We start from the raw sequence: 26,486 nt of genomic DNA on the forward strand, positions 1-26,486 counted from the left end.
AACTTACTGATCATACCTCCCATATTCACATCTAAATCATTAATGTACGCTACAAACAGCAAGGGTCCCAGCACTGATCCCTGCGGTACACCACTCGTCACACGCTTCCAATCGCAAAAACAACCTTCGACCATCACCCTTTGCTCCCTGCCACTAAGCCAATTTTGGATCCAATTTGCCAAATTGCCCTGGAGCCCATGGGCTCCTATCTTCTTGACCATTCTCCAATGCAGGACCTTGTCAAAAGCCTTACTGAAATCCATATAGACTACATCAGCTGCACTACCTTCATCTACACAGCTAGTCACCTCCTCGAAAAATTCAGTCAAATTTGTTAGACATGATCTCCTCCTGACAAAGCCATGCTGGTTATCCCTGATTAATCCCTGCCTCTCCAAGTGGAGATTAATCCTGTCCCTCAGAAATTTTTTCCAATAGTTTCTCTACCACTGATGTTAGACTCACTGGCCTGTAATTACCTGGTTTATCCATACTACCCTTCTTGACTACTGGTACCACATTCGCTGTCCTCCAGTCCTCTGGCATCTCTCCTGTGGCCAGAGAGGATTTGAAAATTAGTGTCAGAGCCCCTGCAATCTTCTCCCTTGCCTCACATAGCAGCCTGGGATACATCTCATCTGGGCCTGGTGATTTATCCACTTTTAAGCCCGCTAAAACCACTAATACCTCCTCCCTTTCAATGCTAATTTGTTCTCAGGTATAACGCAGTCCCCCTCCTTGATTTCTACACCTACACTGTCCTTCTCTGTAGTGAATATAGATGAAAAGTAACTATTTAAAACCTCACTTATGTCCTCCCACTCCATGCACAGATTGCCACTTTGGTCCCTAATCGGCCCTATTCTTTCCCTGGTTATCCTCTTTCCCCTTAATATATTTATAAAATGCCTTGGGATTTTCTTTTATCTTGCCCGCCAGTGTTTCCTCATGCCCCCTTTTCGCTCTCCTAATTACTTTTTTTAAGTACCCCCCCTTACACTTTCTATACTCCTTTAGGGCTTCCGCTGTTTTCAGCCCTCTGGATCTGCCATAAGCTTCCTTTTTTTCCCCCTTATCCAATCCTCTATATCCCTTGAAATTCAGGGTTCCTTGGACTTGTTGGTCCTACCCTTCATCTTTACGGAACATGTTGGCCATGAACTCTCACTATCTCCTTTTTGAATGACACCCACTGGTCTGATGTAGACTTTTCTACAAGTAGCTGCTCCCAGTCCACTTTGGCCAAATCCTGTCTTATCATATTGAAATCGGCCTTCCCCAATTCAGAACCTAATAGTTTGACAAAAAATATTTCAACTGGTCTGCTAATGCTAAGTTTCCAAGTTAATTCTCCAGTTTTGTCAGTAAAGGATGCTGCAGCAGAGTCTGATATGGTATCAGTTTTGGATGCATATGAGTCAATGTTTGAAGGATTAAGTGCAAAAGTTGTGTAAATCAAGCGCCATTTAATCAATCATAACCCATCTGGATTAGGAATATCCAAGCTTTCTGTCTTTATGGTGCATACCATGGAGGCTTGGGGGCTGCATGTAAATTTTAAATGCATGCTCCCATTAATTTGCAGAGATCTCAAGATCTTGGTGTTCTGATTTCACTGATGGAGTACCTACGCCAAGAACAGCACTTTTCAAATGCTGAGGCTCAAAAATTTAAGCAGGATAATCCAGAAGGAAAGCATGAGAAGTGCAAAAATAAATAATAAAGGTTACCTCCACCAGGCTGCCGGAGCTTCTCTACTGCATTTGGTCCATAGGGCACAGCCTGGACACCCCTTGGTCTCTAGGTCTAGCCCAATGAAAATTCCAAGTATGCATTTTGGTAATTGATATTTTCTGCCTTAAAAGTCAAATATCAATTAGAGCTACCGCTACACTGCCAAAAGGAACATTTTTAGCCTCTCAAAAAAGTGCAATTAAAAAGATCTGTGAGATGAAATTTTCTTCAGAAATCTACTTCAGAGCCACATGCTCACTGGTCCTCAGTTCCTTACATTGGGTTCTACGGCTTTACGGGAATGTTTGCTCAGGACTGGAAATATCACACACCAAGGTGTAAATGTTACAAAAGTACTGGTAAAAATCAGGGTGTTAAAAAGAAAATCTGTAGACTATGAAATATGGCCATTTTTCTAAAACAAGTGTGATTTTTCTAGAGCAGGACTGTGATTTGAAGCTGAAGTGCATGCATATAAATAACCCCGTATAATCTACTTTTGGAAAGCTAGAAAAGAAACTAGCACACTGGGCTTCAAAGTTAGTAAGCTCCAGATTACTGTCGGTAATACACGCTAGTGAGTATAGAAATAGGAGGACAGTGCAGATGAATGAGTAGGAGGGAGGGCTTTGGATTCCTGGGACATTGGGACCAGTTCTTGGGGAGATGGGACTTGTACAGGCCAGATGAGATCCTTGCAGGATGGTTTGCTTGTGGTGTTGGGGAGGGTTTAAACTAACTTGACAAGTTGTTGGGAACCAGGAGATAACACTGGAAAGGAAAAATAAGGTGCACAACAGCAACTTATATTTATAAGAATTAGGACACAGATAGCACTAGAGGAAGGAATAGTAAGGTATTAAGTGGGGTCAGAGTAAGAGGGAATGCAGTAAGGTCTAAATTTGGATAACTTTGTGACTGCAGTGTGGTAAATAAAGTTGGTGAGCTGGAGTCACAGATGGGAATGCGATGTTGTGGCGATGTCCTGGGTACAATGTGCTCAGGAAAGACAGAAGGAAAAAAGGGCCAATGGGTGGCAGTGCTGATTAAGGATAATATTAGTGTTGGGCAGAGAGGATTCCCTAGAGGGGTGAAGGACAGAATCTATCTGGCTAGAGCTAAGAAACAGAGGTATCATTACACTACCGAGTGTATTCTATAGGCCATTAACTAATGGGAAAGATACAGAGGAACAACTTTGTAAGGAAATTAGAGAGGTGCAAAAACCAGTTATAATGGGGAATTTTAATTATTCTAATAGGGACTGGGATAGCAATAGTGTAAAGGGCAAAGAGTGTCTGAAGTATGTTCAAGGGAATTTTCTACGTCAGTAAGTTTCCAGTCTAATGAGGAAGGCGGCATTACTGGATCTGGTTCTGGGGAATGAGGTGGATGAAGAGTCAGTAGGGGAACATTAAGGAGACAGTGATCATAGTATCATAAAGTTTAGGTTAGCTATGGAAAAGGACAAGGAGCAATCCAGATTAAAAATAATTAATTAGAGGAGGGCCAACTTTAATGGGGGAAAGAATGGATCTGGCCCAGGTAAATTGGAAGCGAAGGTTGGCAGGCAAAACTGTAATGGAACAAAGGGCTGCCTTTAAAGAGGTGATCGTACGGGTACAGTCGAGGTACATTCTCACAAGGAGGAAAAGATAGGACAAACATAGCCAAAAGTTCCCTGGATGACAAAGATAGAGAGTAAGATGAAGCGGAAAAAGGTTGCGTATGACAGATGCTGGGTTGATAATACAAGTGAGAACCAAGCTACATATAGGAAATTCAGAGGGGAAATTAAAAAAGAAATGAGAAGCAAGAAGAAAATCAAAAAATCATCACAGGGAATCAAACATAAAAGGGAATCCAAAAGTCTTCTGTATAGGACCATAAGACGTAGGAGCAGAAGTAGGTCATTCGGCCCATTGAGTCTGATCCACCATTCAATAAGATCATGGCTGATCTGATAATCCTCAACTTCACTTTCCTGCCTTTTCCCAATAACCCTTGATTCCCTTACTGATTAAAAATCTGTCTATCTCAGCCTTGAATATACTAACGACCTAACCTCTACAGCCCTTTGTGGTAAAGAATTCCACAGATTGTCTACCCCCTGAGAGAAGAAATTCTTCCTCATCTGTTTTAAATGGGCATCCCCTTAATCTGAGATTATGCCCTCTGGTCCTAGACTCTCCCCCAAGGGGAAACAACCTCTCAGCATCTACCCTGTCAAGCTCCCTAAGAATCTTATATGTTTCATAAGGTCGCCTCTCATTCTTCTAAACTCCAATGAGTACAGGCCCAACCTGCTCAATCTCTCCTTATAAGAAAACCTCTCCATATCCGGAATCAACCTAGTGAATCTTCTCTGGACTGCCTCCAATGCCAGTATATCTTTCCTTAGATAAGGGGGCCAAAACTGTTCACAGTATTCTAGATGTGATCTAACTTGTGCCTTGTATAGTTTTAGCAAGACTTCCCAATTTTTATACTCCATTCTCTTTGAAATAAAGGCCAACATTCCATTTGCCTTCCCTATTATCTGCTGAACTTGTATGTTAGCTTTTTGGGATTCATGCGCAAGGACTCCCAAATCCCTCTGTGCTTTAGCTTTCTGCAGTCTTTCTCCATTTAGATAATATTCAGCTCCTCTATTCTTCCTGCCAAAGTGCATAACCTCACATTTTCCCACATTATATTCCACCTGCCACTTTTTTGCCCACTCACTTAATCTGTCTATATCCTTCTGTAGACTCCTTTTTTCATCCTCACCACTTGCCTTTCCATCTATTTTTGTATCATCCACAATTTGGCGATAGTACATTCACTTCCCTCATCTAAGTCATTAATATATATTGTAAATAACTGAGGCCCCAGCACTGATCCCTGTGGCACTCCACTGGTACAGGTTGCATCCTGAAAATTCCCCCCTTATCACAACTCTCTGTCTTCTATTAGTTCGCCAATCCTCTATCCATGCTAATATACCATCCCCCAAACCATGGCCTCTTATCTTATTAAGTAGCCTTACTTGTGGCACCTTATCGAACACCTTTTGGAAATCCAAAATACATTACATTTACTGGTTCCCCTTTACCTATTCTGCTAGTTACCTCCTCAAAGAATTCTAATAAATTCGTCAGGCATGATTTCTTCTTCATGAAGCCATGCTGACTCTGCTTGATTAGCTTATGTAATTCTAAATGCTCTGCTATTACATCCTTTATAACAGACTCTAATATTTTCCCCATGACAGATGTTAAGCTAACTGGACTATAGTTGCTTGTATTTTGTCTCCCTCCCTTTTTGAATAAGGGTGCTACATTGGCAGTTTTCAAATCTTCTGGAACTTTTCCAGAATCTAAGGATTCTTGGAAGATTACTACCAGTGCATTCACTATCTCTGTAGCTACTTCCTTTAATATCCTAGGATGCAGCCCATCAGGTCCAGGGGACTTATCGGCCTGCAGCCCCATTTGTTTCTAAAGGACTTTACATCAGTACATGAGAGAAAAGGGAATAGAAGAGATGCTGAAAGGCTCAGGTGATGAATGGGAGGAGACTCGTGTGGAATACAAAGACCAGGACAGACTAGTTGGGCTGAATGGCCTTTTTCTGTTCTGTATATTCTATGTAATTCTGTGATTTAAAGAAAAACTAGCAGTCACAATTTTATAAGTAACCTACTTGAGAAATGTGGGAATTTCTCCTTTTAAATTGTATTTAACATTTTCTGAATGGCTACTTGAACTTCATCTCCTGTCACCTACCTTTCCTGCATTTAATGTAGTACTGCCATTTTATTCCAGTCTACACTTGTGCCATTGATTGTTATGTAGCTGCGTCTGTAATTGCCTAAAGTTGTGAATTGCTCCTGCACATCTATGGGTCTTGATAAGGTACATAGTGCTTGGAGACTGTGTAAGGAATGAGGATTCTTCAAGACAGTGGAGCAGATAACTATTTTATGTTAAAAAGTCTTTCCTCTTACACGTATTACCTGTACACAAACAATATTTCTTGTTGGTCATGATCTTGCTTCATGCCTTTGTGTGACCATTTAATGTTGAAAATGCCAACAAAACAGGAAAACCTTATCTAAAGGTGTAAATATTTACTTTGCAGTCACGGTTTATTGATGAGCCAAATGAATGAGCACCAATTACTTTGCCTAGATGGACTAGGGATTGGCCAAGGCCTGGATGGACTAGAAATTGGCCGAGGCCCACTTGCAGGCCTGAAATAGGGGTGCCATGCTAGGACCATGCACCTAAAGTCCAAGGCTGACATGAAATTCAGGTCAAGGGTCTTATCAGCATATTCCAAGAGAGCTGCAGAAACCAATTAGGCATCCAGAGGCAGCTCGCTGTGCTGACGAAGATGGATGTGGACTGACAGGGGTTGTCAGGTAGGAGGAGAGGAAGGAGAATGTGGAATGACAGCAACTGTCACAAATGTTGTGGAGCTGGAGGGCCACTCCTGCTCCCCCAGTTCTACATGAAGGTTAATTTAATTCATTTTAAATTTTACCAATTCTTTTTCTGGCAGTCTTGAGTAGCTCGTTTACGGCCTCTTTACGATCTGAAAAACTGAGATGATAAGGCCAGTTATACTAAACCACGAGGAATTTTATGGAAAGATGATTAAGGAGGCAATAGGCTCCTCACTAACTTATTCAAGGGTCTAATGACTCTTTTAGGTGGCCACTAAGGCGCACCCTGAAATTGGTACTTCTTTTGACTGTTTTCTCTCCGTATTCTGGGCAGAAGGGGGACAATTTCTCCCCTTATTTTTTTTCTCTATCTCACGACAGTTTGAGAGAGCTTTCTACCCTATTGTGAATTCTGTCAATGTGCAGTTCTCAGAATTCTCCATATGCAACCTGAGTGCCAAAAGGAGTAGTAGTTTTGGGTGGCGTCTTATTCTGAGAGACTTTTTTTGCCTTTTTTTCTCCAAAGGAATAGAAGAAACTAAAAATTTAATTCTTAAAGCTTCTATTTCAGCCTTTGTGACAATATTCACATATATTAACAATTGTGCTTTTTCATTGTGAGCTTCTCATTGACAAGCAAAACCTATGAGAGGCATCATCTGTAATCATCAAAACCTGTTATTGTAGCTTCTTTGTTGCGATTAGGGAATAAAATAGATTATTTATGGGGACTAGATTGCATTAGAAAGTCATTATGAAATTTTCCAATTTTACATCCTTTGTGAGGCTGAAGGATTTTTTTAAAAAGTAATTTTATGAAGTAATATTTATTCATTAAAGACTGTACGGATCACAAAACTTACCAATATAGTGCACGAAATGGAAAATTATCCACTTCTGCACAAAAATATGGGGTTTGAAAATCTGTAGAATGTGGGACAAGTCTTATTAGAAGTGCTAGAATTGGCTGGTCTGGGATGTCCACTGTCAAAGTTCACAGGTCAGAGGGACGTCCTTTGAGTTAAAAGATAACAGCCTTGTGTCCAAGCAAACATAAGTAACTAGTCGCCAAAGAAGTTGTAAATAATGGTGGAAGTGTGCCAGCTGGCATATTATGATCCTTCTGGAAACAACTGTTAGGTATGTCTTCTTTATAAGGGTGTTTCATTTAACATTCTTTAAGAATATACACATTTTCCCTTGGTAGATCCAAGATATAGTCATTGCCTGAAACTCAAGTGGAGCCCACTGACACCATTTGGTTGATAAGTACATTTTATCTTGCAATTCACAGTCCCCCAATCCCAATCCCTTATGCAAGTCGGGGATGTGGGAACTCCTAATGTAGGGAATCAGCACCATCAGCTCCTCCACCATGCAGCGATGGTTTTATTTGGTGCAGGCGAAATATTCTCCACTAACAAGCCCAGTGGGAGTTCCTTTCGGCCAGGGCATGCCCAATTACTCGTTAGTCAACTGATCTTATCTTCTCTTCACATTTTACTGTGTAGGCATACAAATAATAATAAAATGGTAAATGAGGTTGCTGAGGCAGTGGATGGGCTAAAAATTGATAAAGAGGCGGTATTAGAAAGCTTGGAAAGGGCTAGACGAGATCCATCTGAGGATACTGAGGGAAGTAATGGTGAAAATTGCAGAGCCACAGGTCATAATATTTCAATCCTCCTTACAGATGGGGCCAGAGGACTCCAGAACTGCAAATTTTACACTCTTGCTCAAAAAAGGGTTTTAAGGATAAGGCCAGAACTACAGGCTAATCAGATTAACCTTGGTGATGGGAAAGCTTTTGAAAAGATAATCCAGAACAAAATTAATAATCACTTGGGCAAATTGTGGATTAAATAAGGAAAGCCAGCACTGATTTGTTAAGGGCAAATCGTCCTTAACTAGTTTGATTGAATTTTTTGATGAGGTAACAGAGAAGTGTTGAGGGTAATGCAGTTGATGCAGTGTACATGGACTTCCAAAAGGCATTTGATAGACTACCATACAACAGACTTGTAAGCAAAGTTATAGCTCATGGAATAAAAGGGACAGTAGCAGCATGGATATAAAGTTGGCTGAGCGACAGGAAACAGTAATGATTCACTATTGGATCTAGTAATGGGGAATGAACCAGAGCAGATAAGTAAAAGTAGGGGAACATCTAGGCAATAGTGACCATAATGTAATATGCTTTAAGATAGTGATAGGAAAAGACATAAATATGATGAAAACCAAATTAATGGATTGGAGAAAAGCTGATTTTGACGGGTTGAAAATAGATTTTGGGAAAATAAAATGGGCAATGATATTGGCAAACAACATTGTAGAATAATAATGGGCAATATACAAGAGTGTAGGAAAATATATTTTGTTAAAAGAAAACAACTAAACATTAGTGACACTCTACAGATGAATAAGGAACATTTAAGGGTTAGAAAAGAGACAGACATTAAGTATATAGACAGCAGAAGAGTGCATAAGAGAAAATATGGAGAGATTAGGAGAGAAGTCAAAAAATGACTAGGAAGGCAAAGAGGAATAATGAAATTATATTATAAAGGAACATAAAATGTGATGTGTCTAAAATAAAGGAAGGCTGTGATGTGAATAGGATCATTAAGAGATGAAGAAGATAATACAGGTAGCAATTGTCAGAAATTGGAGATGGCAGGAATATTAAATAATTATTTTGCTTTGGTATTTACCAGGGAGATAAAACAGGTGGTGAACATTGAAAGATGAAATAAGTAATGAAATAAGTGCTTTTAAAAAAGGGATGTATTGAATCAGCTAAACAAACCCTACATGCAAATAGGGCCAATGTTTTCACCAGACTTAACATCATAGAAGCAGCAATCCAAAGATAGCAGGCTACACTGTATAGATTGCATACTGGCACACACATTATCCCACCCATATTTCAACTTTGTAATTACTGCTGAACTCTATATATATTTTAAGATTAAGAATTGTAAAGTTTATTAATGCTTTATAATAATGTTTTACATGTATACGGAACTGAGAATTAATAGCACTTACTCTGCTGATTCCTCTTGTCACTAGCATTTTTCAGGGGTAGACATACGGGACAGTCATGTCGAGTGCAGTTTTTCCAGTGAGAGATGATCTGTCTTGATGATGCACAGTGAGCAACTGTGTAACAAAAACAGCCAGATTTCTGATATTAAACTAGTGGACACAGGGTCAGATCAAATTGGGTAGCTGCAAATCAACTTTTAAAATGTTCTTCTTTTATAAGACAATAATAAAAGGCTACTATGGCTGAGAATGTGTCAGCACAAGACAGAACACAAAACTAGTAAATACTATCAGCAGATCATGTCTTGCAGGCCCAACTGAGAAAAAGTATGTGGCACAAGGAAGATTTTCTTTAGAAATTATACATGATGGCCCACAGGGCCACCATGGGGGACAATTTAATTTTCCCACTCTGCTGAGCTTATGGTCTCAGCTCTAACATTGCTGTGAGAAGATGGCAGCGATGTAAGATGCTCCCCATAAGGACATGCAGAGTGGAGGGAAGACAAGAGAGGAGAGTTACCCAGCCACTCTCGCACATAGCCAGCTGAAGTGTAACAATGGTTACTCCTCGCAATCAGGAGGTTACTTACTCCAAGGAGCCAGGAGGAACAGGGGTGTACGGGGAGAAGAAATATTTTTCAGACAATACAACAGAACACGTATATCCTGAAAGTTTAATTTGTTAAAAACCAAGTTTTGCTTCTTCTTTGCCAGATTTTTTTGTGGAGTTCACACACTAACTTGAATTTATAATCAGCTGCCACTGACATGATTATAGTGATGTTTATTGCATCAACATCTTTTAGAATTATACAGAATGCCACAGTAGAAAAAGTTTGCCATTTGAGCTATTTCTGCAGTTGTCAAACAAAGACAAAAATCAGTGATTTAAACTCTTAAGGCTTGCTGTCTGAATCACTGAAGTGTTTTCATTTGGTTCTCAGAACAAGACATATTGACCTTTATGCAATAGGACACAGATCAGACTGACAAAAATGTCTAATCATTTCCTGTATTAACAGTATATAAACATGTATTCTACACACACTACTGCCAACAGAATTTCATGCTTGTTTGTGTTTTTACAATTAAGTTAAAGGCAGTATGTGCACAGGCCCACAGCAAAAGGAACATTTACATAATTAGATTTTCACAATGAAATGAAACCATTTAAGGCATTGTAAACATGGGCATAGAAGCATGCCACTCAGCCCCATCAAGACTATTCCACTTCAAATCAGATAATGCCTGATTTATATGTCAATTTCAGATCCCTTGATATCCTTACTGTACAAAAATCTATCAGTCCCAGTCTTGAAAATTTCAACTGACTTACAGCCTGAGGAGTGTGTCCCAGATTTCCACTAGTGTATGAGAAAAAATCCTCCCTGGTTTCACTCTGAATGACTTAGCAATTATTTTAAGACCATGCTCCCTTATTTTGGATTCCCCGGCCAAAGAAAATAGACTCGCTATATCTACCCTATTGAATTCATTAATTATTTTAAATACCTTGATTAGATTACTTCTAAACCTCCTAATCTTCAGCTGGGCTGAACACAACGGTGTACTCCTGAGAGACAAGATATCTCCCAGCCCGTGCTTGACGCTCTCCCGCAGCTTTCTATTATGATGAGTTGGATGAAGGGCCCTCATCTTTCGAGCTCAAGGCGGCCATAGACTGATTTGCAAAGGCACCGGGCGAGGATGGAATCCCAGCCGAACTGCTGAAGCATGGAAAGTCCCATCTATTGCTACACCTTTATGACCTTTTCCTTCTCTGCTTGAAAGTAGACTCCCTTCCACAGAGGATGCAAAAATCATCACGCTATACAAAAAAAACAAAGACGACAGAGGAGATTGCTACAATTAGAGGGGCTTCTCACTCCTTAGTGTCATGGGGAAGGCCTTTGCTAGGGTCATACTTAAAAGACTCCATCTACTTGCAGAGCAAGCACACCCGGAGGCACAATGCGGTTTCCATGCTGGCAGATCTACTGTGGACATGATCTTCTCCATATGCCAGCTGCGAAATCAATGTAGGGATGAGGGAATACCTCCTTATCTTACTTTCAAAGATCTCACTAAGACATTTGGCACGATCAGCAGAGCAAGACTCTACAAGATTTTGGGGAAAATTGGCTGTCCATCAAAGCTCCTCAGCCTCAAAAACATGAACCCCATATCCACTGTTCTACTAGCAAAAGAACACTTGTAACTCAACATCACTACAGACAATCCTTTCTTACACATATGTGGGGTTTCTTTCAAGATTACAGAGAATTGTTTGTGTGAAAAGTTTTTCTTGTTTCTGGATTGCTTAAACACAATTCAAATCATATTTATGTGGCAAATGTTGTTCCTGGATACTCTTATAACACAATGGGCCACTGCACCCCACGTTAGACTATTTCAGGACTGTGCCCAAAACAAACATATTTAATTTTGTTGAACAAGTATTTTTCTTAAACATCCTGAAGGTAGGTTCAAACAGTAATTAATGTATTTGTGCATTTATTATACTGTAGAACTGAGGACAGACCAAGCAATTGTGAAGTGGTCTCCTTTATAATTAGCTTACCCTGCCCTCAGTTCTCTGGCACAGGTGCTCCAAGCTATTGAACTATTGCTTTAGGATTGTGGGCTATAACATCCTGAATCTCACTGCGAGTACCAAGTGGAAACCTGAACAAATCACATCAACATCAATTCAAAAAAAACATAACAGCAATGAAACCTTACAGGAGTATTGCAAAGCAAAGTATGACACCGAGCCACATAAAGAGATATGTCAAGTGACCAAAAGCTTGATCAAAGAAGTAGGTTTTAAGGTGTGTCTTAAAGGAGGAAAGTGAGGTAGAGAGACAAAGAGGTGGAAGGAGGGGTATTTCAGAACTTGGGATTTTGACAGATGAAGGCAAAAGCAACCAATGGTGGAGCAATTAAAACTGGGGCTGCAAAAGAGGCCAGAATTAGAGGAACGCAGATATCTAAGGGGTGTGAGGCTGGAGAATACAGAGATAGGGAGGGCAAGGTCACGGAAGGATTTGAAATCAAGGATGAGACTTTTAAAACCAAGGTGTTGCTTGACCGTAAGCCAACGTAGATCGGCGAGCACAAGGATGATAGGGAAACAGGACTTGCTGCAAGTTAAGACATGGACAGCAGGGTTTTGGATGACCTTAAGTTTATGGAGGGTAGAATGGGGGAGACCAGCCAGAAGTGCATTGGAACCGTGGAATCTAGAGGCAATGAAAGCATGAATGAGGGTTTCAGCAGCAGCTGAGCTGTAAAAGGGGAGAAGTTGGGCAATGTTACGGAAGTGGAAATAGGCAGTGTTAGTGATGGCACAAACATAAGGTCAAATGTGTCACCAAGATTGTGAACAGACTGGCTTAAACTTAAATTGTTCCCAGAGTGAGGAATGGAGTCGGTAGCTAGGGAACAAATTTGGAGCAGGAATCGAAAACAGTGGCTTCAGTCTTCCCAATGTTTAATCGGAGGAAATTTCTGATCATCCAGCACTAGATTCCAGATGAACAATTAAATAATTTAGTAACAGTGGAGGAGTCAATAGAGATGGTGGTGAGGAAGAGGTGGGTGTTGTCAGCGTACATGTGAATACTAATGCTGTGTTTTTGGATGATGTCACTGAGTTGCAGCATGTACATGACAATTAGGGGGCATGGAGGATAAATCCTTGGGGGTACCAGAGGTAACAATGCAGGAGCAGGAAGAGAAGCCATTGCAAGTGATTCTCTGGCTATGATTAGTAGTTAAGAGTGGAACCAGGTGAGAGTAATCCTACTCAGCTGGACAAAAGTGGAGAGGCTTTGAAGAAGGGTGGTGTGGTCAGCAACGTGAAAGGGTGCAGATAGGTCAAAAAACAATGGTGGGTGGGGGAATGGGTTGGTGGTGGCTGGGAAAGAGTTTATTTTTGTTACAGTCACATAGAATGTCATTTGTAACTTTGATAAGAGCTGTTTTGCTACTGTTTTTAGAACCCGTGAACATAGGGGAGGAATAGGAATGAGGTCGCATTCCTTTAGAAACTAAACCAATTAAATAATTAAATGTTAAAGGCTTGATTTTCATACTCTCAAAAATGTAAATAGAACTGAATTTCTGTTCAGCATATGTCACCTCAAATCAGTGTTGTAGGAAGGAGTTTCACTAATGAAAACCAACCTGCATCGGTAGAAAGAAAGAGAGAATAGCCCTTCACAGCCATTTGCAGGAGCTCAAACAAAATTTGAAGTACTATACATCCTTCAAAGAAACACTAATCCTGCCTACCACCTGGGCTTTTGCAAAGTGTCCTTGAAGGATATGGATAGGTCTTGTGATCAACACAATTTTGCTGTTTAAAAAAAAAACTAAGAGAACATTTAAAAACAGGTTCCAAATGTCCATTAACATACTGAAAACAGATTTTGGTTAAATGGTCTTGTGGTCATCTGCATTTGAGCCCCTGGCTATCTGGCCCATTAAAAATGTGTAAGTAGTGCATAAAAGCTCTAATCAAGTACACTTACCCTGGCAGGATTTGCCTGCCTGACAGTGAGTCATATGATTCAGGACGTTTTTCATGGTTCGACAGTGGGGCAGCGCACAGGGTCGCACCTCACCGTTTGCCTGTTCCCTCCGCTGACATTTGTGGGCGTGAAGCAGTAGGACCAGCTGCTGCTGTATCAGTTTGCGCTTCTCGGGGTCTGCAGTCGGTGCAGATGTCATTCCTTGTGTCGGTACCTGGGATGGTACTTGTACCATCCCGACCTGCTGAACCTGGGACTGCTGTTGCGACTTGAAAACAAGAGAAAGGAACAGTGAAAAGAGGATTCAGAATCCAGCGACAATTTCTAAATTGGAGGAGGAAAGGAAAAAAAAAGCTTCTAAATGAAATCACACAGAGCGAAAACATGTCCAAAAATAGACCAGCATTCTCATACTGGCTAGAAGGCCAAATGATGCAGTCATGAAACTTACCCCAAGTTTTTTGATAAGGAGTACACTTAACAATTTTCTTTCAGGTGAGTGTGACATTATGTTACTCTTTTATCAAAAAAGTCAAACCTTGCAACTAACATGAACTACTTTCCCCTAAGCTAGTTTACTTCATGGAAACAGAGAAAAAAAATGATGAGTAGACAGAAAATGCAACACAAACTTTAGCTTCAAGTCCAATGTCAACTATCAATGTTGGCAACTAAGCTGGAAGGACATGCAACTTTCTATATAGCTGATAGACCTTCCAAGAGGATTCTCCCCAATAATCGTGCGAATTAAGCATCTTAAAAGAGGTTTTACATTTGCAACATACACTGAATTATCAGCTTTCATACAGAAGTAAAAATACTTCCTAAAGACAAAAAAACTTCTCTTTCCACAGGTTTAATTTTTGGGATATTTCAATTCTTTGTACCAACATGCTTGGAACACACAGGCTGCTTACCATGTTTGGCACATTTGTAACTTGAGTGCCTTTTAAATCAGCTGGAAATGGAGGCAGGCTATTAGAAAGATTGCTTTTGTTTTGTAATTGAGGTCCAACTCCTGCAGCGCCTATTTGTTGACCACCAGCTTGGCCATAGCCTTGTCCAAAAAGGCTTGCATTACCCGAAATCCCCATCTGCAAAAAAACAAAGAAGAAAATCTAGTTATCCCAGTTTTGCATCGCACCAAATATAATTCCTCCAACAAGTTAGCATCGACATAATTTTTCATTTTTAATTTAACAATTTTCTCCTTTCAGAATGCTAACTCTTTCGTTGGTAGAGTTCTACATTCTATAGGTACTTGCCTAATGTCCATTCTTCAAGGCAATGAACGCAATGTTATTTGACTACAGATGGCATCACAGCCAAGTCTGAGCTTGTCTGCATCTGATTTTCACATGAAAGTGGTTTTCAGCAGGATTGAATTTCCTGACTGAATTTCCTCTAGCTCCTGAATTGAAGACAATTGTAAAAACCCTGCTACAATGTACTGAGTTTGTTGATCTCGGCCAGAGCAGAAATTGAACCCAGGGTCTTCTGGTCTGTATAAACTTCCTAACACAAGTTAAAAAGAAGAAATGGAAAAGATTTCCATGAAACTGCAAAGTCTAGACCATGGCTTTAATTCAATCTCCAGATCTTTTCTTGGGAAGTGAAACATTAAATGTTATGTACCAGCACAGACACAAGATGCTGTATGTGAGGGTGGAAAGGAATGAAGTCGAGAATTAATTCCAAAAGTTAAAATCTATTCTCCTGCTGCATGTTAGAAAGGGCTTCATCAATTTGAGTGAGCTGAAATTCATTTTCTAACAAAATTATATATATTTCTACAATAAGGACGTGATCACTAACCTCATAACTGCTACAACTGAGTTTGCTAATTTCAACTAGAGAGGAAATACGGATGTTAAAGATAGTTTTAGAATCCCTGTGCTAGAGTAGGGGGAATAACCAGGATTCATTCTGCTGATCTCTATTGAGAATTCCTTGCTGAACATGCACAAAAGTTGGAGAGGAAAGATTGTGCTCAGCTATGAAGTTGATAACTGTTCAACAGATTTCCAACATTCACTACCAAGACTCATATAAGGAGAATGGGTCACTGAGGTGAGTTACTGGAAGCCACCATTTACCAGCAGAACAATATTGCAACAAAACATGTAAACAAGAGGAGAGGAGGGAAGAAATGGAAGGGGAGTGGAGGTGACAAGAGAAAATTGGCAGGGAAAAATGTATGTATTTTATTTCAAAGCCAAGGCAGTGGTGCAACTGATCAGTCATTGTACTGGGGTCAACAGGAAATGGTTAATAGTTTCCTCCCAGTATAGAGCAAGGAAAGTCAATATGAGCCAAACATTCAACAAACCACAATTTTTTCATAGAAACTAGGAGGAGTAGGCCATTCGGCCCTTCGAGCCTGCTCCGCCATTCATTATGATCATGGCTGATCATCCAACTCAATAGCCTGCTCCCACTTTCTCCCCATACCCTTTGACCCCTTTCGCCCCAAGAGCGATATCTAACTTCTTCTTGAAAACATAATGTTTTAGTCTCAACTACTTTCTGTGGTAACGAATTCCACAGGCTCACCACTCTTTGGGTGAAGAAATTTCTCCTCATCTCAGTCCTAAATGGTCTACCCCATATCCTCAGACTGTGACCCCTGGTTCTGGACTCCCCCACCATCGGGAACACTCTTCCTGCTTCTACCCTGTCTAGTCCTGTTAGAATTTTATAGGTTTCTATGAGATCCCTCCTCATTCTTCTGACCTCCAGCGAATATAATCTTAATGGACTCAATCTCTCCTCATATGTCAGTCCCACCATCCCAGGAATCAGTCGGGTAAACACCTTCGCTGCACTCCCTCTATAGCAAGTACATCCTTCCTCAGATAAGGAGACCAAAATTGCACACAATATTCCAAGTGTGGTCTCACAATTGCAGCAAGACATCCCTGTTCCTGTACTCGAATCCTCTGGCTATGAAGGCCAGTGTGAAGCAAGACAGTTTCACAGCAGTAGAATATAGAAAATAGCACACCTGGCTGATGGTCCACAACTGATTGATGATGATGATGATGATGAGGAACTGATTTCAAACACTTGATTTTTAGTTATAGCAACGTATGAGTACATTTATTGCTCAGCTGGACTGTTGTACCGCTACTTCTGGCACCCTTCAAGGATCTGCCTTGGCTCCCTCCTATTTCTCATTTACATGCTGCCCTCCCCCCACCCCGAGACATCATCTGAAAACAACATCAATTGTACACTGACAATACATTGCCAGACCTCATCCTTACCCCTCTCTCACTATCTCAAATTATCAGGCTGCTTGCCTGACATCCAGTACTGGATAAGCAGAAATTCCCTCCAATTAAATATTGCGAAGACTGAAACTATTGTCTCCGGGCTCCAGTACAAACCCTGTTCCCTAGCCAATGACTCCATCCCTCTCCCTGGCAACTGTCTGAGACTGAACTAGATTGTTTGCAACCCTGTCATACGAACATACGAAATAGGAGTAGAAGTACACCATTTGGCCACTCAAGCCTGCTCCGACATACAATAAGATCATAAAACAAAAACAGAATTACCTGGAAAAACTCAGCAGGTCTGGCAGCATCGGCGGAGAAGAAAAGAGTTGACGTTTCGAGTCCTCATGACCTTTCAACAGAACTGAGTAATATTAGGAGAGGGGTGAAATATAAGCTGGTTTAAGGTGGGGGGGGGGTGGGGGGAGAGAAGTTGGGGGGGGTGGAGGTTGTAGGGACAAGCAAGCAGTGATAGGAGCAGTTAATCAAAAGATGTCACAGACAAAGGAACAAAGAGGTGTTGAAGGTGGTGATATTATCTAAACGAATGTGCTAATTAAGAATGGATGGCAGGACACTCAAGGTACACTTCTAGTGGGGGTGGGGTGGAAAGACTAACAGGGCATTAAAGGTATAGATTTAAAAATAATGGAAATAGGTGGGAAAAGAAAATTCTATATAAATTATTGGAAAAAACAAAAGGGAGGGGGAAGAAACGGAAAGGGGGTGGGGATGGACGAGGGAATTCAATATTCAGTCCGGAAGGCTGTAAAGTGCCTAGTCGGAAGATGAGGTGCTGTTCCTCCAGTTTGCGATAGGCTTCACTGGAACAATGCAGCAAGCCAAGGACAGACATGTGGGCAAGAGAGCAGGGTGGAGTGTTAAAATGGCAAGCAACAGGGAGGTTTGGGTCTTTCTTGCGGACAGACCGCAGGTGTTCTGCAAAGCGGTCGTCCAGTTTACGTTTGGCCTCTCCAATATAGAGGAGACTGCATCGGGAGCAACGAATGCAGTAGACTAAGTTAGGGGAAATGCAAGTGAAATGCTGCTTCACTTGAAAGGAGTGTTTGGGCCCTTGGACGGTGAGGAGAGAGGAAGTGAAGGGGCAGGTGTTGCAGCTTTTGCGTGGGCATGGGGAGATGTCATAGGTGGGGGTTGAGGAGTAGGGGGTGATGGAGGAGTGGACCAGGGTGTCCCGGAGGGAACAATCCCTACGGAATGCGGCCAGGGCGGGTGAAGGGAAGATGTGTTTGGTGGTGGCATCATGCTGGAGTTGGCAGAAATGCCGGAGGTTGATCCTTTGAACGCGGAGGCTGGTGGGGTGATAAGTGAGGACAAGGGGGACCCTATCATGTTTCTGGGAGGGAGGAGAAGGCGTGAGGGCAGATGTGTGGGAGATGGGCCGGACACGGTTGAGGGCCCTGTCAACGACCGTGGGTGGAAAACCTTGGTTAAGGAAGAAGGAGGACATGTCAGAGGAACTGCTTTTGAAGGTAGCATCATCAGAACAGATGCGACGGAGGCGAAGGAACTGAGAGAATGGGATGGAGTCCTTACAGGAAGCGGGGTGTGAGGAGCTGTAGTCGAGGTAGCTGTGAGAGTCGGTAGGCTTGTAATGGATATTGGTGGACAGTCTATCATCAGAAATTGAGACAGAGAGGTCAAGGAAGGGAAGGGAAGTGTCAGTGATGAACCATGTGAAAATGATGGAGGGGTGGAGATTGGAAGCAAAATTAATAAATTTTTCCAGGTCCCGATGAGAGCATGAAGCAGCACCGAAGTAATCATCGATGTACCGGAGAAAGAGTTGTGGGAGGGGGCCGGAGTAGGACTGGAACAAGGAATGTTCCACATACCCCATAAAGAGACAGGCATAACTGGGGCCCATGCGGGTACCCATAGCCACACCTTTTATTTGGAGGAAGTGAGAGGAGTTAAAGGAGAAATTGTTCAGTGTGAGAACAAGTTCAGCCAGACGGAGGAGAGTAGTGGTGGATGGGGATTGTTCGGGCCTCTGTTCAAGGAAGAAGCTAAGGGCCCTCAGACCATCCTGGTGGAGGATGGAGGTGTAGAGGGATTGGATATCCATGGTGAAGAGGAAGCGGTTGGGGCCAGGGAACTGGAAATTGTTGATGTGATGTAAGGTGTCAGAGGAATCAAGGATGTAGGTGGGAAGGGACTGGACAAGGGGAGAGAGAAGGGAGTCAAGATAACGAGAAATGAGTTCCGTGGGGCAGGAACAGGCTGACACGATCGGTCTGCCAGGACAGTTCTGTTTGTGGATTTTGGGTAGGAGGTAGAAGCGGGCCGTCAGAGGTTGGGCGACTATCAGGTTGGAAGCTGTGGGAGGAAGATCTCCAGAGGAGATGAGGTCAGTGACAGTCCTGGAAGCAATGGCTTGATGTTCAGTGGTGGAGTCATGGTCCAGGAAGAGGTAGGAGGAAGTGTCTGCGAGTTGACGCTCAGCCTCCGCGAGGTAGAGGTCAGTGCGCCAGACAACAACAGCACCACCCTTGTCAGCGGGTTTGATGACAATGTTGGGGTTGGACCTGAGAGAACAGAGTGCAGTAAGTTCAGAGAGAGACAGATTAGAATGGGTGAGAGGAGCAGAGAAATTGAGACGACTAATGTCACGCCGACAGTTCTCAATGAAAAGATCAAGAGAAGGTAAGAATCCAGAGGGAGGGGTCCAGGTGGAGGGAGAATATTGGAGGTGGGTAAAAGGAATAGTTGAACGGGGAGAGGACTCCTGCCCAAAGAAATGAGCACGGAGACGAAGACGGCGGAAGAAGGGTTCAACATCGTGCCGAGCTCGAAATTCATTGAGATGAGGGCGTAAGGGTATGAAACTAAGTCCTTTGCTGAGCACTGAACGTTCAGCGTCGGAGAGGGGAAGGTCAGGGGGTATAGTGAATACACGGCTGGGGATAGGATTAGAAGATGGGGTGGGGACGGAGGGACAGGCAGGGGTGGAGGGTCCTAGATGGGTGTTGGTGTCGATGAGTTGTTGGAGCTTGTGTTCCTTAGCACTTGAGAGAAAGAGAAAAAGTTTCTTGTTGAGGCGTCGGATGAGACGAAGAATAAAATGAAACTGGGGGCACGCCCAGCTTTGAAAAAGGGTGCGGCGGTGCTGCTGGAGGGAGAGGTCGAGTGTGTTCATATGGCGGCGCATGGCACTGAGTGTGGATCTCAGAATGCGACGGGAACAGCAGTCCGAGAAACGTTTTATGTCCCGGAGATACCTGTAATCCTGGGTGGGTTCGAAACAAGAGGGATGGAATTTCAGTTGAAATCCACGTGGGGTAAGTCGGAGACGGAGACAGTCACTGAGAAAGGAAATATGGCTGTGAAAGCGGGTTTTAGTAAACACCTTGTCAAACACCAGGAGAGAAATGGAAAGCAATGAAGGTGAACAAGGCAGAAGAGAGATACGGAAATCCTGTTGGAGAGCAGAGCAGTACTTCTTCAAGGTAGGCATTTCTTGAAGAGGAGTGGCAGTCAATTAAACACAGAGATAAAAACAAAAAACTGTGGATGCTGGAAATCCAAAACAAAAATAGAATTACCTTGAAAAACTCAGCAGGTCTGGCAGCATCGGCGGAGAAGAAAAGAGTTGACGTTTCGAGTCCTCATGACCCTTCAACAGAACTGAGTTCAATAAGATCATGGCTGATTTGTTTGTGTTTTGAGTTCTACATTTCCATCTACCCCCGATAACACTTGATTCCCTTACCTAACAAGAATCTACCTCTGCCTTCTGAGCCAGAGAGTTCCAAAGTTGCACAACCCTCAGGGAAAAAAATTCTCCTTAACACTGTCCTATAAGGGTGACTTCTAATTTTAAAACAGTGCCTCCCTAGTTCTGGACTCACCCACAAAAGAAAAAATCCTTTCCACATCCACCTTGTCAAGGCATTCAGGATCTTACATACTTCAATCAAGTCACCCCCTTATTCTTCTAAAGTCCAGTGGAAACAAGCCCAGCCTGTCCAACCTTTCCTCATAAGACAACCCGCTCATTCCGGGTATCAATCTAGCAAGCCTCTTCTAACCACCTCCAAAGCATTTACATCCTTCCTTAAATAAGGCCACCAAAACTGCACACAGTATTCAAGGTACGGTCTCACCAATGCCCCGTGCAACTGAAGCATAACATCCTTACTTTTATGCTCAGCTCCTCTCATAATAAAGGATAGCATTCCATCAATCTTCTTGATTACATGCTGTACCTGTATACTAACTTTTTGTAACTCATGCATGAGAACATCTAGGCTTCTCTGCACTTTGGAATTCTGTTGAAGTAATACTCTGCTTTTTTATTCTTCCTGCCAAAGTGAACAACTTCACATTTTCCCACATTATACTCCACCTGCCAGATTTTTGCCCATTCACTCAACTTATCTCTATCCGTCTGCAAACTCCTTATATCTTCTTCACAACATACTTTCCTGGTTATCTTTGTGTCGTCTGCAAACTTAGCTTTCGCTGCCCTCATCTAAGTCATTGATGTAAATTGTAAAAAGTTGAGGCTCCAGCACAGACCTCTGCGGGGCTCGTCACATGCTGCCTATCAGACAAAGACCCATTTATGCATACTCTCTGTTTTCTACCAGCCAGCCAATCTTCTATCCAGGCTAATATGTTACCCTCTGCACTATGCGCTTTTACTTTCCACAATAACCTTTGATGTGGCACCTTATCAAATGCTTTCTGGAAATCCAAGTACAGTATGTCTACAGGCTCATATCAACATTTTCACTAAGACCGCCTATTTTCACCTCTATAACATTGCCTGACTACACCTCACCTCATCTGCTATTGAAACTCTTAATCATGCCTCTGCTACTATACTTTACAATTCTAATGCATTCCCGGTTGTTCACCCACATTTTACCCGCCAGAAGCTTGAGGTTATCTAAATCTCTGCTGCTTGTGTCCTCACTCGCACCAAGTCCCATTCATCCAACACCTTTCTGTTAGCTTATCTACAGTGGCTCCCGGTTAAGCAACGCCTCGATTTTAAAACTTTCATGGCTTTCAATCCTCTCCATGGCCTCACTCCTCCCTCTCTCCATAGTTTCTTCCAGCTCTGCAACTTTCCAGCATATCTGCACTCCTCCAATCCTGGCACCGTACCAAATTTTGCTTTATAATCCTGTGAAGTGCACTGGGGTGTTTTATTAGTTGGATGCTCTACATAAATACAAATTGTAGTAGATTTAGTCTAGGTGCCCTGGGTAAGAGAAAGGGAAATCAATGTTTTCCCATTTCTGATCACTAACCTTTGATCTCTGCTGGAAAGCAAGTGTGTATGAGCAAGTGTGACAGAGACCACACAAGGTGGACAGAGAGAGAGAAAGAAAAGAAAAAGGAACAAAGATTGGATAAACAAGGATGGGCCATGGGTTGAAAATACCCGTTGGCCCTCATTGCCTAGATTGACGCATGAAGAATGGTCTGGAGTGCAAGTTACTAGAAGATGATTTGCACTCATTGAACCGTGCTCCAGCAAGGAGGTGACATCTAGAGGAGCAGGTCAATGAAAATGACAGGTCATTCAGAAAAAGCAAATCTATATTTATTGCACTTTGCATGTACAACCTTAACAGCGTCAGGAGTGAAGTTAAGCAAATATGTCCAAAATGGTTACAGTTGTACTTTTAGAAATTGTGGCATTATGGGTACCAACATCACAAACTCAGGGCTCAAAAAATTAAAGACACATTCCACATTAGGGCAGACAATAAGTTGTGATGAATGTCAAGCTTATGGTCCATGTTAATATTTTAGAGATAATGTTTAGTTCTGGGAAGCTTGTTGTGAAGGTAACTAAAATGCTGGGCTTTGGAGAGTACCAGAACAGCTACAATAAAATGGTAGTTCAGAAGATTACCCATATGTGTTTAATACAGTCAGAATAGAAGAGATGGAGGCATAAAACAGGTGAGCTTACTTAGCTGGAGAATTGGAGGCGTGATGTCTGCACTGCTTGCAAAGTGGGGTCCAGAGGGATGCTTTGTTTTGGGAGTTAGAGCTAAATTATGAACAAGGAGCAGGAGTAGGCCATTCAGTCCTTCGAGCCTGCTCCTCCATTTAATAAGATCATGGCTGATCTGATAATAACCTGAAATCTGCATCCCACCTACTGCCGATAACCTATCACCCCCTTGCTTACCAACGATCTATCCACCCTGGCCTTAAAAATATTCAAAGACTCTGCTTCCACCACCTTTTCAAGAAGAGAGTTCCAAAGACTCATGGCCCTCAGTGAAAAAATTTCACCTTATCTGTTTTAAATGGGCAACCCCTTATTTTTTAAAGTGACCCCCAGTTCTAGATTCTTCCACAAAAGGAAACATCCTCTCCACGTCCACCCTGTCAAGACCCCTCAGGATCTTATATGTTTCAATCAAGTTGCCTTGATAAAAGCATTCAGCTAACCCTGAAAGGCTATGTCGTCACGGAGATGGGTGGAGCTTAAGAAGGTTCTCTGGTTTCAATTTATGTGTGTGTTTGCTGGGAGAGGGGGTTGGGTTGCAGCTTGGACCTCATGTGGTTTGCAGGTCACAGAGAAGCCCTGGCTGCCTTTTGGTACAGTTAGGGCTCAGGAGATGTTCTGCGGAGCTGAGAATGTGGCAGAAGATGACGAGTTCCATGCCAGGCAGTTAGGGCTCAGAGAAGCCTTGGGAGCCATTTATACCTTGGTACAGCCAGGAGACTGGAGTTTGGAGAAACCCAGGGGCAGTGCCAGCTTAGTAAAGCTAGCCATTTGTGAAAGAGCTGGAAGTGTGCTGGTAATTAGGGGTGGGAATGTGAACAATGGCAGCAATGTGAACGTCGTGGAACACAGTCTCAGAAGAGATTGAACCATTGGGAGGTGAGCAGTTGTTGAGGCAATCCAAGGCGGAGCAGCTTTTGAGGGAATTCAGAGGTTAGATCTTCCCAAGTCAAGAGTTGAAATTCCTCATGAGGGAGATAGAATTTTAACAATATTTTGAGACTCTGAGTGGTTACTGGTGTCTGGGTGGGTTGCTGAGAAATCCTGGGATCTGTCTTGGTCACATCTGCCATTTAATGTGCAGTGCGGTGTGTTCATCCACAGTTTGCCTGTTAATTCATATTTACGTTAATTCTGAATATCAGAGTATACATAAATATTGTAGATTGTTTTACTTTGCTGCATTTGTACAGTAAAGTTTATTTTGTTTGCTTAAACACAGAATCGTGTGGTTTTACTGTCCTAGTGGGTAACTGCGATTTAAAACTTTGTCTACTTTAAACAAAAAGCTACTGGTCCCTAATCGGATCATAACAAAATACATTTCCATCACCAATTAAGGTCCTTGGTCCACTTATAAATAAGTACACTTATGACAGCTAATAGTTGCATTGTGTTGCATTATATTAGGAAAACTGTTTTATGCCAACTGTTCTTCAAGAAAGGGTGGGGAATGAGAAAGGGTGAATTCTGCCCGAAGGAAATTCTGATTCTTGCATGAGTATTCTTCCATTGCACTGCTTAGAACTACAATAATTTGAGTGTTTCAACTACGAAATAAAAGACAAAAACTTATCAGCAACATTATTTATCTGTATTTCACAGATTTTTCTCCACTTCCCATAAGTACTCATACAAGCTATTTTGACAGTATTAATAGTTATATTCTACAATATAATTTTCTGCTATTCTCACTACAGTTGCAATGTTTAGATCCATCAACATTATTTCCATATCATAACCCAGCATTAATACTCAAATTTAAAACTGGATTTAAAAAAGCATCACACTTCTCAACTTTCTAATCCAACGAATCTGCGTAGGCAAACTAGACTTTGATTAAGTTGAAACAGTATCCACACAATTACCTGTTCTACAAGTACACAGTGCTAAACAGCATGGCTTGTAGAAAGCAGTATACGCTAGTATTTTATAGAATTACTCATGGGGTTTGGGCATTACTGGCAAGGCAAGCATTTATTGTCCATCCCTAATTCCCTTTAACAAGGTGGTGGTGAGCCTTCTTCTTGAAACACCTCGGTCCATGTGGTAAAGGTGCATTCATAATGCGGTTAGATAGGGAATAACCAAACCAAACCTGAAGCAGTAATACAAAAACAAAGTACTGTACTAGAAATACTCAGCAGGTCAGGCAGCGCCCGTGGAGACAGAGACACAGAGTGAGTATCTCAGGTCGATGACCACTGAACTGAAAAAGTTAGAACAGTTTAAAAAAAAATCCTTACCAGCATCATTAACCTGTACTCCACACATTTTTCACCACTTCCCATAAATATTCAACTGCATTTTACCCAAACCATTTGGCAGTATGACCATCCACATTCTATGATGTAATTTTCTGTCAAACTCACTTCAGTTCCATTATTACCACATCACTGAACAGCAGGAGCAGTCAAAGGAAAAACTCACAAGCAACATTAACTATTATTTGATTAATGAATGGATTATGAACACTAATTTCTCAAAGCAATGGATACTTAAAATTCAAGCTCAATTAGTAGTACAGAACTTGAGTATTCCTGAAAAAAAGAGAGACATGTCTAAGCTTTTTGTCTTGCACTCATCAGGAAACTTTGAAGGAATACCAATATAAGGGGAAAACAACAATTTATACTGTATGTGAAGAGTATGCTGATTGGTTGGCAAGTGGGCTCTGATTGGTAGAGGCATTGCCATGGAGAATGCACCAGTGATTGTGACTGACAGTTAACCGTTAAGCATTGTTTGAAATTTGAACCCGACGTGATTGCCCTGGGGAGAGAGTCAGCGAATGGCCGTCACTTATTTTGCTTAGCTGAAACAGGCGCAATATGTATACATGTTCTTTCTGTCTGCAAAGAACAAGGCCATGAGTATTAATATATGTGGCTTCCAGTACACGGAAATGCTCCACACTGTAAGCCCGGATGACAATCTTAAATTGGTCGTCAGTGTAATTCTTAGGACATTGAGGATTATTTAGCAATTGTTGCCCAACTGTGGTATCACATCTAATGTTGGACACTGTGTTGTGAGTTTTGCAAGCATGGGCTGGATGGATACAGTCTGTACCTTACCCGCTGTGAACAGCGGCTGGGACATGCTGTTTGATATGATCTGCCGGTCTTTGGGGGATGCGGCCTACATACCTAACATCACACTGGCACTGGAATTCATATACCACATTACTCATTTGTATGACAAGCAGAACATCTTTTTGGCTTGACGGCAGCATCCTGTTAGTGGCGAATACCACTCGTGTTGCTACTGCATAGCAGCAGCATGAAACAGCTAGCTTCATCTGTTGCTCACATTTTTGAGATACCTTGCCCTTTCAGGGTAATCTGAGGTAGAGTAGGCACTTTTCAGGGCCACAAGTGACAGCCTTAGGCCAATTCATGATGTTGCGTGATATATTGTGCAAAATGATCTGATCAGGTTAGCCATTATCCTGCAGGGTGCCT

General features: G+C 42.0%; 1 protein-coding gene across 6 annotated transcripts in view; it reads right to left on the reverse strand.

The window, feature by feature from the left end:
• The window catches only part of crebbpb (CREB binding lysine acetyltransferase b), a 154,270-nt gene that overhangs the window by 94,951 nt on the left and 32,833 nt on the right, over positions 1–26,486 (reverse strand). For all 6 annotated transcript variants that reach the window (XM_078558784.1, XM_078558782.1, XM_078558783.1 and 3 more), the window contains 3 exons: positions 14,664–14,840; positions 13,747–14,014; positions 9,209–9,322 (listed from right to left, as the gene is read on the reverse strand). In XM_078558784.1, coding sequence (XP_078414910.1) covers positions 9,209–9,322; positions 13,747–14,014; positions 14,664–14,840 — 559 coding nt within the window. The remainder of the gene's footprint in view (positions 1–9,208; positions 9,323–13,746; positions 14,015–14,663; positions 14,841–26,486) is intronic.

The sequence above is a fragment of the Cetorhinus maximus genome, chromosome 15 (assembly GCF_964194155.1).
Source record: "Cetorhinus maximus chromosome 15, sCetMax3.hap1.1, whole genome shotgun sequence".
NCBI classification, from domain to species: domain Eukaryota; kingdom Metazoa; phylum Chordata; class Chondrichthyes; order Lamniformes; family Cetorhinidae; genus Cetorhinus; species Cetorhinus maximus.